This window comes from Pholcus phalangioides, unplaced genomic scaffold (genome assembly GCF_987345545.1).
Source record: "Pholcus phalangioides strain wild (caught in Gottingen) unplaced genomic scaffold, Ppha-v1.0 ptg000013l_1, whole genome shotgun sequence".
Taxonomy (NCBI): Eukaryota; Metazoa; Arthropoda; class Arachnida; order Araneae; family Pholcidae; genus Pholcus; species Pholcus phalangioides.
Window position 1 is genome coordinate 25,578,705 of NW_028301606.1, and position 14,827 is coordinate 25,593,531.

The window sequence follows — 14,827 nt, forward strand, 5'->3', positions numbered from 1 at the left end:
TGATGTTGAACAAATTTGAGCACTAACTCTGATAAATTAATCTGTAAAGTTTCTTTTAATTTAAAACAAAGAATTTTACCTGAAAATTGAATTGTGGCACACTGCACTCTTTAAATCAAATAGAATGAAAGCAAGAATAACTCTTTTCAAATTCTTTATATTTTGGTGAAAGATGCTGGAGTTTTTTTGCTGCTAATTTTTGGTGATAATTTTTGTTTGGATAATTTAAAGGCTTTAGAAAAAAAGTCAAATTTTTCAGAGTTTGGTTCTTTGTGCCTGATTTTTTTTAAATATTTTTTCCCATGATTTAGGTAGTGTTTTTTTATTATTATCTTTTACTAGATTTACCACATTATCTACTTTTATAATAGTCATTAAATATCACACGGTTTGTAAATCATTTATTTCTTGTAGATACAAACTAAGTATCCAAAGACTCTTCCAGACATATTAGTGGTCAGCTGTGGAGAAAACAAGCAAGATATGGCATTTTGGGAGAAGCAACACAAGGTATTTTTTACAGATTATTCATTCACTTAAATTTAAATTTTGAATAGAATTCAAAAATATACCTTTATTTCACTCTGATTCTTTTAATGTTTTGGGTGAAAACGTGTCCATTTCATCGCAAATAATTCATAAACCATTGGCTATAGAAACGTACTTTCGATTAAAAAAAATATTTAAATATTTCATTTATTTTATTAAGGGCTGCATATGTACTAAGAAACAAAATTTAATTTTTTTTATGTGATTCTCCCCCTCACCCACTATGTCCTGTCGTCTAACTTTTAATTAGGAAGTTGTTTCTCTGTCTCTTCTGAGCTCAACAAAAGATATTCTATGTTTTCAAGTGAAATATTTGCTGCAAATTCTAAAACTGCTGAAAATGTCGGAAAGAACGACATTAACTAAAGCTCATTGTACACTTTATGTGCTGTTCTTTTCCTATTTTCAATGATTTTTCTGAATTGAAATATAGCTAACATTGCACTTATAAACATGAATTTCTTTTAGTTCAGGAGAGACAGGGCAGCAAATTTAACTGGGAGTTAAAAGACTGGGATGTATGAAGATTAAATTTTGTATCGTGGTACCCAAATACAGCCCTTAGTAAAATGAATGATACATCTAAGATGAGCACATTATTTAAATACTTTTCCTAATTGCCACCTGACAGTCCAATGGTTAGAAAGCTAGCCTCTGACTGTGCATGTCTGGGGTTTGAATCTGTGTTTGGGCATGGGTGTCTACCAGGGCCATAACTAGAGAGGGGCAACTGCCGCAGGCAGCAAAATTTAGAGGCGGTGACAATTTTAGGTGGAAACAAAGAACACTTATAAAATTATCAAATTTTAAAGTTGTAGGGGGTGGCAAAAATCTTAGTTACGGACCTGATGTCTACTAACGTTAACTAATTATACAAATACAAGGCCACAACAGGCAAAATGCCCAACGAGGTGGCTGAGGAAAAATTGCCAATAAAAAATATGGATGCCATATGTTCCTAAAATACAGCAACCCAATTAAAATGGACGCACAATTTCATGGGCGGATCTTACAGATCTTTCTGGGGAATATGTGAGGATCACATTATTTTGAAAAATTTATTACATTGAAAGTATGTTTCTATAGCCAATGGTTTAAGAATTATTTGAGGTGGAAACTGATCCTGTATATGCACAGTAGAACACTAATTTGATGGTTTTCTTGATTTAACTAATAAAATTTTTAGTCCTGTTAAATTTGTTAAATCTGGAATTCTGTTCATTCTGATTATTATCATTTATTCTCTTATGCTAGTTCCTTGTAGAGACTGAGAATTTGACTGTTATGAAGTCTTTGCCAGAATTTCCTTCACTGAGAAAAAAAGTGTGCCGTTATGGAAAGTTTTGTAAACGTACTGATTGCAGATATTTTCACAAACCCAAAAGGTAATAGGCATATATATATATATATATATATATATATATATCCATATACTGGAGGTAAAGGGCACCATGTCAAAAAAGGGAAATTTTATAGAAGAACAGTTCACAAGGTCTTTTACATCTTTCTATACAGCTTGCTTGTTTTTATTCAATGAATATCTCCGTTATTTATAGGACTTAGTGTCCTCTACCTCTGTGTAGTGTAACGGCAGTACAGCAAATTAATAGTGTTATTCCAATATTGAAAAAAATGGACATGGTGCCCTCTACTTCTTATAGATATAATAAGCCATTTTCTCACATTATAATGTTTAGGTCAAACAAATTTTTGACAGCACTTTTTTATCTTTGTATGTATTGTTTCTCATTTGGCAATAAAAATGATATGAAAATCCCCCCCCCCCCCCGCATTTTCATACAGTTGTGGCACACCAGGTTCAACACCAGAATCATCTTGGATACCATTTGGCATTAAATTGTCTTTGAAAGGAGATGAAGTTCTTGTTACAAATTTATATAAGGGAAATGTAAGTATTCATTGATGGATTAGCCTAAGTTGATCTCGAGTTTAATTAAAATGGTTTTTATTTTTAATTGTAAAAAGCTTTTATGTGGAATGTAATGAAGGCCATAATGAAAAATTAAAAAGTGGGACATTAAAAGTTTCAAAATAAAAGAATATTATAATTTCTGAAAAAAATTTTAAATGTTTGAATTACATGGAACTACTTGAACTGCAATTGCTTATGTAAAGGTGTGGTCATGAAAACATTAAATATTTATAAACATCATTTAAAAAAATATGCATTAGAGTGGTTATTATTTATTCAAATTTTGTGTCAAATCTTTCCAGGAATCTGAGAATTCAAATGATTCATGCTCTGAAACAGACAATTGCCCACCAGTTTCTTATGAACTTTTTGCTATTGTCTCAGTTGTGTTGGATAACCAGGACTGTGGTAAAGATAATATTGTGAGCTGCATAAAAGTTGGGCCTAGCTATCATGTTCGGCGGAAAGGTAGTGCAGCTTCGCAATGGTATCTGTTCAATGACTTCAATATTGTCCCAGTAACACAGGTACTCTATCTCTAATATTATTGATATTATAACTCCCTTTTTATTGATAATCTTAGAAAAAATGCTACATTTTGAAATGCTAAACATTAAAAGACCATAAAGTTAGTGAAAAATTCTTTTTCAAATGAGAGATATTTCATTCTAGTTAAATAATGGAAGGTGATGTAGGTTCTACAATATTTTGTGGTGTGTATGGGATATATGATGCATCTATATGATTTAGCAGACTTAATCATTCCCATGAATTTTACTTATGGGGAATAAAAGTATCAGTTTTTTTGAAGAAAAAAATCCTTATTCATTTGAAATTGATCCTTGTTTGTATAAAATTTATATTGTTGACAAGCAAACACATGATCATCTTTTGCTTATAGTATTTTTTAATTTCATTTCAAAGGATGAAGCAGTCTTCCAGAATTTTGATTGGAAATGGCCTTCTGTTTTATATTTTGTCAGAAATGACTTGAATAACAAATACAACATTAAAGGTGATTTTTTTATTTTTTTAACTTAAAGTGATTTTTTTATAAAAATGGCATCTCACGCTTTTGTGATATGTAAAATCTTATGTGATTTACTCATATAACTCACTCAGCAACTTTGTTTTGCAAAATTAGTTTAAAAAAGTAATACAGCAAAACCTCCATCAACAAGCTTAATTTTCTTTCTGCCAACGTGCTCGTTATCCGAATCACTCGTATACCGAATCACACTTCCCCATAAACAATAATGGAAACTTGGATAATTCGTTACACAACTATTCATTCACATAAAAATGGTTCAATCAGTAATGCAACATGATAATATGTAATGGATAATACAATAAAATATATATAATCTATACAATAATGCCATAAAAAACGTACAATACTATAGTGTTTACAAATTGGCTTATTCTAAATGAAAAGAGAGGAAGACTATCATGTAGGACAATTTACGGACTCTGTTTTTTTTCAAACTCATTCTTTTTGTGTGACATAGAGAAAGAACCTGTCCAATTACACTTGCTTTTGCCTCCTTTTTAGGATTTCTTGGAAATGGGAATTGCATTTTCATTGTACAGATTCATTGCTCGATTTGCGACAGCTTTATTTTGGTTGGTTCTTTTCTACAAAATTTTGCAGATTCCCATATATTATGCATCTCTCTAATCTCATTTGGCATGAGAGACTTCTCTCTTTCTCATGAAAATGTCATTAGTCAATTTTTAACTAATTTTGGAGCACTTGGCCACCAGAAGATATGAGTCAGATGATATACCATTCATATACTCATGCTGTTGCATGCAATGAAGATCCATTAACTTATCTACGGTCAACTCCTGGCCATGTTCTACCACTAGTTCTCAAATGTCATCCACATGTACCTCCAGCCCCATGATCTTCCTCAAGGAACACAATCTCTTCAACAAATGCTGGCTCTTGTTTGTTGCCTAACCCCTCAGTAACATCCAATAATGTATACAGTCCATAGTTTTCTCCAATCAGAATTTTAAAAAAAACTTATTATAATACTACATCTAGTTTCATATTGTAAACAATCACGCTCACACATGTTAATTTTTCACATGAGGCACGCTGATCCGAGACCAAAGGGAAGAATAACTGTTACTCACAGTGCCATTGCACAAGTGTGAACAAAATCGAAAAACTACCAGCTCAGTTGCGATAACATGAAACTAAATAAAAAAGTGCACAATTTTTTCTCATAATGCAAAGCATCACTCAATAATGAAGTCAAAATTTTCTCTTAGTTATACGAAATTACCTATAAACCAAATCGCTCGTTAATCAAAGTTGTACTGTACGGGTTGTCTAGATCAAATGTCCCTAATTTCAAACTGATTAAAAATCAGTAATGTCACACAGGGTGACGATATTAAAAAAAACTTTGCTTCCCAATTCTGTGAGTTTAACAAAAAAAAAATCGGATAACATTGCATATTATGTCATTGTTAATACCAAGCAAAGAAAAAAAATTAGATTAAGAGAAGACACAAATTGTTCTTTAGCCATGTTATCTCTCATCGACAGTCAAGGCAGCAACTGGGGGAGGGAGCAGTCAAATCTAGTGCCCCAGGCACTGGATCCAAAAAAGAGGCGTTGAATTCACCCTTCAGCTGCTCCTTCTACATTATACATGGCACCAAAAAAAACATGCTTGCCCTGGCTGGTAAAGTTATGGCCTGATATGTTGATGGTGAACCTGACTTCTTCACTCGAGCATCTTTTTTTCAGATGAGGCAATATTCCATGTGTCCAACAAGGTTAATAAACACAATAGACAGATTTGGGGCTCAGAAAATCCTCGTACAGTTTTTTAACTGTAAAGAAACAAATCACAAGATAAATGTGTGGTGGATGCTTTCATGTTATAGGGTCATTGGGCCATTTTTCATCAGAGCAACAAAAGGAGCACATGTGGAAGTACACTGATTTTTTTACAAAAGTTTTTTGAGTTTTGCTATCGATATGTATATATTTTTCTTATCCTTTCCAACTTGTAAAGTGTAAAAACTAATTAAAAATAGGGAAATTTGATCCGGACATCCTTTAGTTTAAATTAATACATATAATAGCAATGAAAAATAAAAGTTACAAAGAATTTACATGTATTTTTTAAACTTGAATAATTTTTATTTTGTAGAATTTAATCCAATTGGAGAGAATGTTTTCCATGAGGATGTGTCACTTGCAGCTCGAAGTGGTCAATCTCATATCACTTTCACTCCTTTAACTCCTGACGATAGTTTGCATCCAGGTCAAATGGTTGCAATGGATGCCGAATTTGTTACACTGAACCAAGTAATCTAATTTATTTAACTCTTCAAAAAAAGTTTCTGGTCATACTTTTTTTTCGGATGGAAAAAAAAATTCAATCAAAGATTGTGTGGTATTTTGTTTGTTGCGTTGTTATTTGCTCAGTTCTTAATGAGGAGTGTTTACAGTTGAGGTTCTATGATTGGTAATAATACTTTGAGTAAGATAATGTTTAAGTGACACCATGACTGCAATAACTCAGCAGCTCTCAACCTGGGACCATATGGCTTCTTTGTGGTTTTGGAGTGTTCTAAAAGGGGTCGCAGATGAAAAACAGATGAATGGAAAAGCCACCAGAAGCGGTGAAGGAAACCATAGAGCTCTGTTAAAAAATAAAGCTTTCAAGCGAAATATGGTAGGCAAAAATGGGACTACTTTCAGAATCCAGCAGAGTTATCCATAGAACCAGGGACATCTATCCCATGGGTCTGGCCTGGAACCTCATATCCATAGAGGCCTCATATGATGAGATCTGGTACTATGGTTTTTGAATGTAAGTATGCAAGTTGTTACTTCCAGCTAAGTATGGCAGGGGAAATGCCCAGAATATGACTTTGCCCCAGGGACCCATGATGTTTAGATGGCCATGCATCAAACCCCTAAAAAAGGAAGCCCACTGAAATCTAGCCCAAAGTAGGGGAGGATTCAGGTTGATATGTCAGGGAGGGTCGATTTATTGTGTAGGTTTGTTCGCATTATACACAGACTATTTTTCCTGCATAATTTCACTAGGAAGGGAGGGAGGATCACCCACCCACCTTCTGAATCTCAGCTCAGGTTTCCTGAGATAGATCTTGTTTATGAAATTTTTGTCCATTATGAATTTAGTTTTGATTTAATTCAATTCAGTAGAAAGGGTCTGACTCTTGGATGATGATGGATGAATCCTAGCTAAAACTGGGGACACAGTGAAGAAAATAGATGTGAAGGGGGACATTCAGCTGTGGGTTGAAAAAGTAGAGAACCACTGCATTCACTTATTATCACTGAGATTGATGTACATCATTTAATATGGGCCGATCCCAACGGTATCTGTGTTTTATATTTATTTGAATCCACGTCAGACCTTTTCCCCTCCCCCACTGCCTCTCAGTTATTAGAAAATATTCATTTATGAAAATAGTCATAACTTAAATGAAATGAGTTATGAATTATGATAAAAGTTGTAACCTAAGATTTAATTGATAGGAGGAGGCTGAAATCAGGAGTGATGGGACTCGATCCACTATCAGACCTTCACAGCTATCAGTAGCAAGAATATCTTGTATTCGGGGGTAAGTGGGTTTTTGATTCTCTAATTATCAGGCCTTAAAATAAACATATATATATGTGTATGTTCCCCCTCCCAAATTTTTTTCCTTTGTGTGCATATTTCAGTCTAGTTCATGCATTTAACTACACTATGAAGGCCCTTAACTAGCCATTCCTGTGCCCTGTACAAGAATTTGAACTTATGCCCATTCTGGGCCCTGTGTGGGTGCACCTGTTGCATCTGCCTAGTTACGGCCTACTTACTGACACTATGTAACAAAAACTTGATTTTCTTTGTCTTTAGGTAAAAATTATTTCTTGTGTTTACGTGACCTGAATAGTTTTGAAAATGATTATTGCCCTCAAACTTTGTTTTTGTGGTGAGGGGATTGATGTTTGTGAATTTGTTATTTACCGTTGGCTGATTTGGTAACTGGAATATTGAAAATGGCAAAAAAAATAACTTTTTGTTAAATTTAATAATTTTGTTAAGATAATTCTTTAAAAATCATAAATAACTTTTAGAATACAAGTCATGTATCTGGTCATTTCACAGAAAATAAGAGTTAAAATAAAATTTAAATTTGAAAAGTAATGGGATTTTTTCCATTTTTATTCCCATATACACTTTATCTTCATGTTTTAACTCCTGATTGCCATGATATTTTTGATATGTTCTCACTTATATAGGTGCTGCAGGTTGAGAATTCTTTGAAGGTGCTCTTTTGGGTAAGTACCCATGCTTTCTTTGAATTTTTCAAAAGGAGCATGGGGAGGACGTGATGTGCCATTTGGAAAAAAAATTCAAATTCCATTTTTTTTGTTATTCCACAAGCTGAATATGGTTTTTGGTACAGTTTTTGCTGAAGAACCTATTAAGCTTGTGAACAGATATATTTCAAGCTTCTTTATCTGTCTTTGACTTTTTTTTACTGTTCTTTGTATTTCACATTCTTCGCTGTAATTACAGTACATATGTCACATCACATCACATCCTCTACGCTTATCTCGAAAAATTCAAAGAAATCTTGGGTGCTTACCTAAAAGAGCACCTTCACCAAAGAATTCTCGACTTGGAGCATCTATATGAGAACGACAGTATCTAAATGAGCATCTGAAGTTAGAATAAATCAAAACTATCATAAGTACTTTTGGGAGCTAAAACATGAAAATAAAGCGTAGATGGGGGATAAAGATGAGAAAAAGGTCCTACTACTTTTTAAATTTAAAATTTTATTTAACTCAAATTTTACTTTCTGTGAAATGTTTAGATACATGACTTGTATTCTAAAAGTTATTTGCATTTAAGAAAAATTATCAGTTCAAAAACTTCTTTTTTTTTTTTTGTCATTTTTAGTGTTTCATTCAGCCAATGGTAAATGATCAATTCTCAAATATTGATTCCCCCCCCTCACCATAACACCAGAGTTTAAAGCATAAAATTGCTATATTCAGTCTTTTTTAGTCGCAAACCAATAGAAAATATTGTCTGCTAACCAAAGATAAAAATATATTACTGTACTGCACGGGCTATATTAATAAGGTTTTCAAATATTTGTTTTTTCAGTGAAGGTCCATTGGAAGGAGTCCCTTTCATTGATGATTATATATCGACACAAGAACAGGTATTTATATTATATACTCGAAATATCAATCGATTTTGTAAAAAAACAAGTCAAAACAAAGCCTTCATTGTTAAAAGAAAAGTGTTATAATACAAAAAAAAACTCACCAAAGTTGATCTTGAAATGTCAAAAGAGAAACTTTACTCTGGTCAAATACCCTGTTATATTTTTTCATTATTTATTTCATATGAAAACCATAATTATGTTATATACTATAATATATATATATATACACACACATATGCAGGGTTCATAGGCAACAGGGCGTATGGCATTTTAATAGTATACCTTTAATCCTAGAGGCAAACTTTGAATTAGAAGAATTGCCCAACTAACATGTAGTACTGAAATATGTCATTCATGTTTCACGGGGGTTGTATAGGTACTAAAATAAAAAACACTTTTTATACATTCCCTGTATACCCCAAAAACTCAATTAAAAAGTTGTTGCCCTGTCTCTCTTGATGCCAACTAAAAAAAATTCCACTCTTCTAGATTCATTATTCACTGAGATATTCTAATCTGAGAAATGGAGGAAAGTCGAGGGGAAAAAAGAACATTAAATGCAGATAAAATGGTTTACAGCATATTTAATGCTGTTTTTTGCCGAATTTCCTGGGTTTTTTTTTTTTTTTTTTTGAATATCTCAGTGAATATTGCATTTAAAAACATGGTTTTTTTAGCATCAGGAGAGACAGACAACCTAATTACACACCTTTGTGTAATTAGGTTTTTGAGCGCAGAGTGTCTGTATGAAAAGTTAACATTTTTATTTTAATAACTATAAAACCCCTTGTAAACATGAATGACATATCTGAGTACTACACATTATTTGGACACTTTTTCTAATTGGAAGTTTGTCTCTTGGATCAATGATTTGCCAGTAAAGTACCATACGCCCTGTTAACTATGCACCCTGAATATATATTAACAAATATATATTCAGGGTGCATAGTTAATGGGGTGTACATCACTAATATAACTTATTCCTCTTAAAAAATGAGAAACTGGTAGAATCTGTAGGATAACTACTGCTACTGTTTCACCAAAACACTAACTCTAGCCATATCTTCATTGCAATTTACTGCCATTAATGAGGTGGGTTGAAAATGAATGTTCTATCTATCAGTGGTTGCCTCAGGCTTGTGCAGGGAAATATCTTGTTAACTATGTTCTTCCCCAGGATTGAACATGGAACGTGATGGCAACCTTCACAATGGTACACAAGCATCTTAACACTGTGTCACTCAGTTGCGATAGTAAGATAAATAGCATGTTATTTCAGTAAAACTGGGTGGGTCCACACCTGCACAACTCTGCATTGCGAAAATGAGTTTTGAGTTGTGGCTATAGCCCAATGCTGGTGATTTTAATAGTCAATTTTATGTAGCCGCACCCCACAACCAGTTTTAGTGCTGCCAAATTATGCAGGTGAGAACATGGCTCTACAAAATATAATGGTTTTATGTTTTAAGTGTATTTGCTTGTGTTAATTTTATTAGGTGGAAAGAGTGATATTATATAAATTATTTGATTATATGTTGAACTTTAAAATAAAAGATCTGATAAAATATAGTTCGTTAAATACTTATTGAAAATTTATTTAGGCAAAATATTTGTAAAAAAAAATTGAATTTTAGTACTCTAAAGAGGTGAAATCAGCTTTTTTAAGATGTAATAACTCTATTCTTTCGAAGCACTCCAATTTTTTTTCAGTAAAATCATTTTTCTTTTGTGTCTTGATTCTTTTGTGTATTCTACCTTTTTCTTCCTGCATGCAGTTATTGAAAAGAAAGCAAAATTAGGGAAAATATTAAAACTGTATGCTCCTTATCCTGTCATTTTTTTCTCTCTTCTTTCAGCTATAATATAATGAGGTCTTCCCAAGCCTTATATCTACGAGTCCATTCTTTTTTATGTCACAACCTCTGTCCAGATGACAAGATTTTTTCTGTAGTCCTGTTTACTATTGTAGATTCCTGTTTACTTAGAAGTTACGTAAATACATATTTGCGAATAAGTTTGCTATTGTGTGTGTTTGTCAAAAGGCCGTGCAATAAAAAAAGATATTCCTGTTTGACTGTTGTTCCTTCTTTTTATCGAAAAGTTAGGATTACTTAAGAATGAATTTTTTTTTTAATTTTTTGATTAATCTCCTGCTAACTTAAATTTATTTAATTTAGACTAGATTACTCACTAGTTCTGATCACAAAACCACTAATGATTTCAGTCACTGAAGTGTTATAAAGAATATTTTTCAATATTCACTAATGTGTGTTTGTCAATATATCGGTTATGTATTGTTGGAGTCATTATTTCCAGGGATAACTAACATAAAATAATATGGTATTTTTCTACACTGCCTGGCCAAAAAATATGTCTTGCTCTCTAATATATTATCTTTGAGCTTTTTTTAGCATGAACTACAGATTGATTTTGTTGTGACATTAACTTTACAAGGTGCACAATTCCTGAACACTTATTTCTAGCCTAATTTGCACTATTATTTCACCTATATCATTGGTGGATCAAAAAAGAAACTACAGTGACTCCTTGAATTTCTCTTGGATAAAGTTAATAGGTTCGTTATTGAACTTAGGTTGGGGCAAGGTGGTGGCAGATTCAAGTTTCACAAATAATGCCTGGTGTCTTTCAACTATTGTGGTTTTCTGTAGTTAGGTATGAATACAAGCTTGTGTCTCCTATTTAAAAATTTTGCTGTGCAAAGAGCAGGTGTATCTTCAATATAATACCTAACATGGAAAATTCAAACATTCACCATTTCGAATTAAAAATATAGGGAACAGATGACAGCACCAGCATAACACAAAACAATCCAACTCCAACATCATAAATATGTTCTCACACTCAAGCTCTCACACTCGTGTTCCTGCACATACCAATTCATTCGAAATTCTGCATAGGAATGTGTATGAGGTGCATGTGTGGTTAAGTAGTAGTCATAGTATCTTTTCAATCAATTTTTTTACAGCTTGTGAGATTAATATATCTCAGTGTTTGTCATCATTGTGCAGCATGTCACTGCCTTAGTAGAAGAAAATATCCATTGATGGCTACACATGTTCATTAAATATGATGGGACTTTCAGTTGACTTCATTCTGTTGATCACAGTATTTTCTCAAAGTCTTCATCAGTCTTTGCCCATTTCTCATTCTATCTAAGAAACTCACTTATAGAGGCCATCACTTTACAATAGTTTGCATCTTTTCCAATAGACTATTCTGCCAATCTTCCAAAACCTTCATAGTGACTATTTTGCCTGTGTATTTGTCATTACCATCAATTCCCACTGATTGCTGTTTCTGCTTGAGAAACCTTTGTGTAATAAACACGGTATTGACTAATCTAGTCCAACAAAATCAACTCAGATCATAACACTTCTTCTAAGGCTTGGGCAGAAGGTATAGCATACTATACTATGTTCTTTTTTGGCCACTCAGTGTATATACAGTCGGGCCCCACTTATGACAAAGTAAAAATGAAAACAGCAAAAAATATTTGTTATATATGAATTTCGTTGCATCCCTACTGACTTGATAAGCATAGATGAGCAATATTAAATTTATGGGAAATGGAAAACCTTCATTATAAATGTGATAATTCTCATAATATTCATATTCTTTATGAGCATGTCAAACTATTGAATGCTGAAGTATGTAAAAAAATAACTGATTTTTTCATCTTTTTTTATTATTTTTATTTCCTTTTTTTTTTTTGTGTTGGTGGTAGTGATGATTTCACTATGCTTTGAGTTAAATATGCATGAGTAATTTATGCGCATCTAGTGAATTTGATTTTCAAGATGTTTTTATTATCGATTTTCTATTATCTCTATTTGTTGAGAAGTTATTTTATTTTTTTATATTGGCCAGCTCAGTTTTCTTTATCCTTTTCTGTATATGGAGGGCTCAGAAGCCAGACAGTGTAAGTCAATTTTTTGAAAATAACTTTGGTATTGCAAGTGCCACTTCATTGTTAAAAATTTCAGTTGCCAAAGCATTCAAGGTGCTATCTTTATATTGCAACAACAGATATCGCCACTTACACTGATCATGGAATAGAAAGATTATTTTATCTCATTTTTAATGTTATTGATTTACACCAGGGCTGGACAAATCCCAAGTGCCAGGCCCCCTAAAAAATTGGTATTGGCACCTAAAATTTTCTTTGTGTGATTACTAAATTTCAGCCTGAGAGCAGCCTAAAATGTTTGGAATATACAGCATATCTGCTGACATGAAAGAGTCACTATGACTAGAAAAAAGTTGAAATAAATATTGTTTGACCCTTTTTCTTTGGGTAAAAAAAATTTTGGCACCTAAAAAATTATGACTTAGATTTTTTTTGCAATTTGTCCAGTCTGATTCACACTGATTGGCTGCTGAGCCCTCCATATACAGTAAAACCTCTTTTGCAGACACCAATGGAACAGAAAAAATTTCCCGTAAAATAAGAGTGACTGTTAATCAGGGGTTTGAAAGCATACTTTTATTATGCAGGGAAAATTATTATTTGGCAGTAAAAGAGGGGTGACCGCATCTGAAGGGTGTTGGTTAAGTGGGGAGGATTTACTGTATTTGTACAATGTAGTTGCATTATATATTTTATTGTCTTTAAGTTACAAGAAAAGTTTTATTTTTATGTATAAAATGTGATGGGCGCAGAGCCTAGAGGGAGGGAAACATCTTCCTCAGTCACAGAAGATAAAAGTGATTGTCCGTTGAGAAATAATCATTTTGCTTTATATCAATTTTAGTTGGAAATCCTAAATTATTCAGATCAGGCCAATATCTATAAATAGGAATGTAAATTTAGTTTCAATAGATTTCAAATCTAATTGTGTTACATGAACATGAATTTATATGCACCTGGTAAGAGAATTATTGAATTTTTCTGTTCAGATGTAGTAGTACCAATTCTATAATAAAAGAGTGTTTTGAATTGTTGATTCTGCTTTTAAATAAGTGTAATCATTCAATGCTGGTTATAGGAAATAGCAGTCAGGAATATTTTACTAATATGTTTTTCACCATTTCATGTTTGTGTTGATTTTCTACAAAGTGTGATATGAAATTGAAAAAAAAAAACATTCAAAGTCCATTCACACACACGGACAGATTTGTGGTTTTGCTACCTGTGGACTGCACAAATTTTGCTGCCTTTCTCCCATTCTATTCTAATTGCTAAAATCCGCTAGGCTTCATCTCTATCACTCTTTTAACAACTCATGTGCTTTCACACTTCCTTGGCCATTCTTTTGGTTGCTCACTTACTTGGTCTCTTGCTCTGTAGGTCAGGTGGTTGGGTTACTCACTTATGTAGCCCCTCACTCTCTCTAGGCAGAGGTGGAGTTACCTTCTTGACCATTCATTCCTCAAATTTGGTGCTTTTCACAAATTGCCACCCTTGGCCCAATAAGCCCCACTTCCCTATAAATTTCCCCGTAAATACATCTCTGCACACACAACAGTCATGCCTCATGTCTGTTCCGAGAGATTTGTTTCATTCATGAAACATATCAAGATCAGGTGCTGAACTGCACCTAATAAGTATGAACTAATAGGCTAGTTGGAGGAATATATATATATATATTTTTTCAACTGAGACAAGACCAATCTCATGGAATGAAGGGGAGCCATGACTGATGTGTTTGAATATACCTTTAAAGAGGAACTTAAAGACATTAAAAGTACATAAATGCAAGCTTTATGTGACCCACCGTAATAGAGCACGCAAAAATTAAAAGTACATATACATTCAAATTTGGTGGGGAGGTAGCGAAATAGCATAAGAATATAATTTCACATTTAGAGGGGCAAAATATTCCCAGAAGGGGGATTAAAGAAAGGATATAGTACATGTGAGTGGTAACTCAAATAAAATTCATTTCTTTATTATTACAGATTTACAGCAGATACTCAATGTTGCGACCATTTGCTAGACTGCACAGCTGCACTGTCTGTCTGACATTATGGAAAATGCCCAGCATTTCACAGATGTTGCCAGCAGCAACTGATGGGTGTGCTACAAGGTCCTTGTCACTATGGACAGCAGTTTCATACTCAAGGGTTGTTTTGATGGCACTCACACACAAAGATATT

The 14,827-nt window shown here is 33.1% G+C and overlaps 1 protein-coding gene across 2 annotated transcripts in view; it reads left to right on the forward strand.

The window, feature by feature from the left end:
- PAN2 (PAN2-PAN3 deadenylation complex catalytic subunit PAN2) overlaps nucleotides 1-14,827 on the forward strand; it is a 62,661-nt gene that overhangs the window by 36,705 nt on the left and 11,129 nt on the right. Inside the window, exons 18-26 of one of the 2 annotated variants that reach the window (XM_089241017.1) lie at nucleotides 415-510; nucleotides 1,804-1,934; nucleotides 2,353-2,458; nucleotides 2,785-3,009; nucleotides 3,407-3,497; nucleotides 5,656-5,813; nucleotides 7,017-7,102; nucleotides 8,647-8,704; nucleotides 10,567-10,781. In XM_089241017.1, the coding sequence (XP_089097143.1) occupies nucleotides 415-510; nucleotides 1,804-1,934; nucleotides 2,353-2,458; nucleotides 2,785-3,009; nucleotides 3,407-3,497; nucleotides 5,656-5,813; nucleotides 7,017-7,102; nucleotides 8,647-8,704; nucleotides 10,567-10,572 (957 nt within the window). In that variant the 3' untranslated portion in view covers nucleotides 10,573-10,781. Of the gene's footprint in view, nucleotides 1-414; nucleotides 511-1,803; nucleotides 1,935-2,352; nucleotides 2,459-2,784; nucleotides 3,010-3,406; nucleotides 3,498-5,655; nucleotides 5,814-7,016; nucleotides 7,103-8,646; nucleotides 8,705-10,566; nucleotides 10,782-14,827 lie in introns of those variants that run through there. The other variant, XM_089241016.1, reaches the window with a different exon arrangement.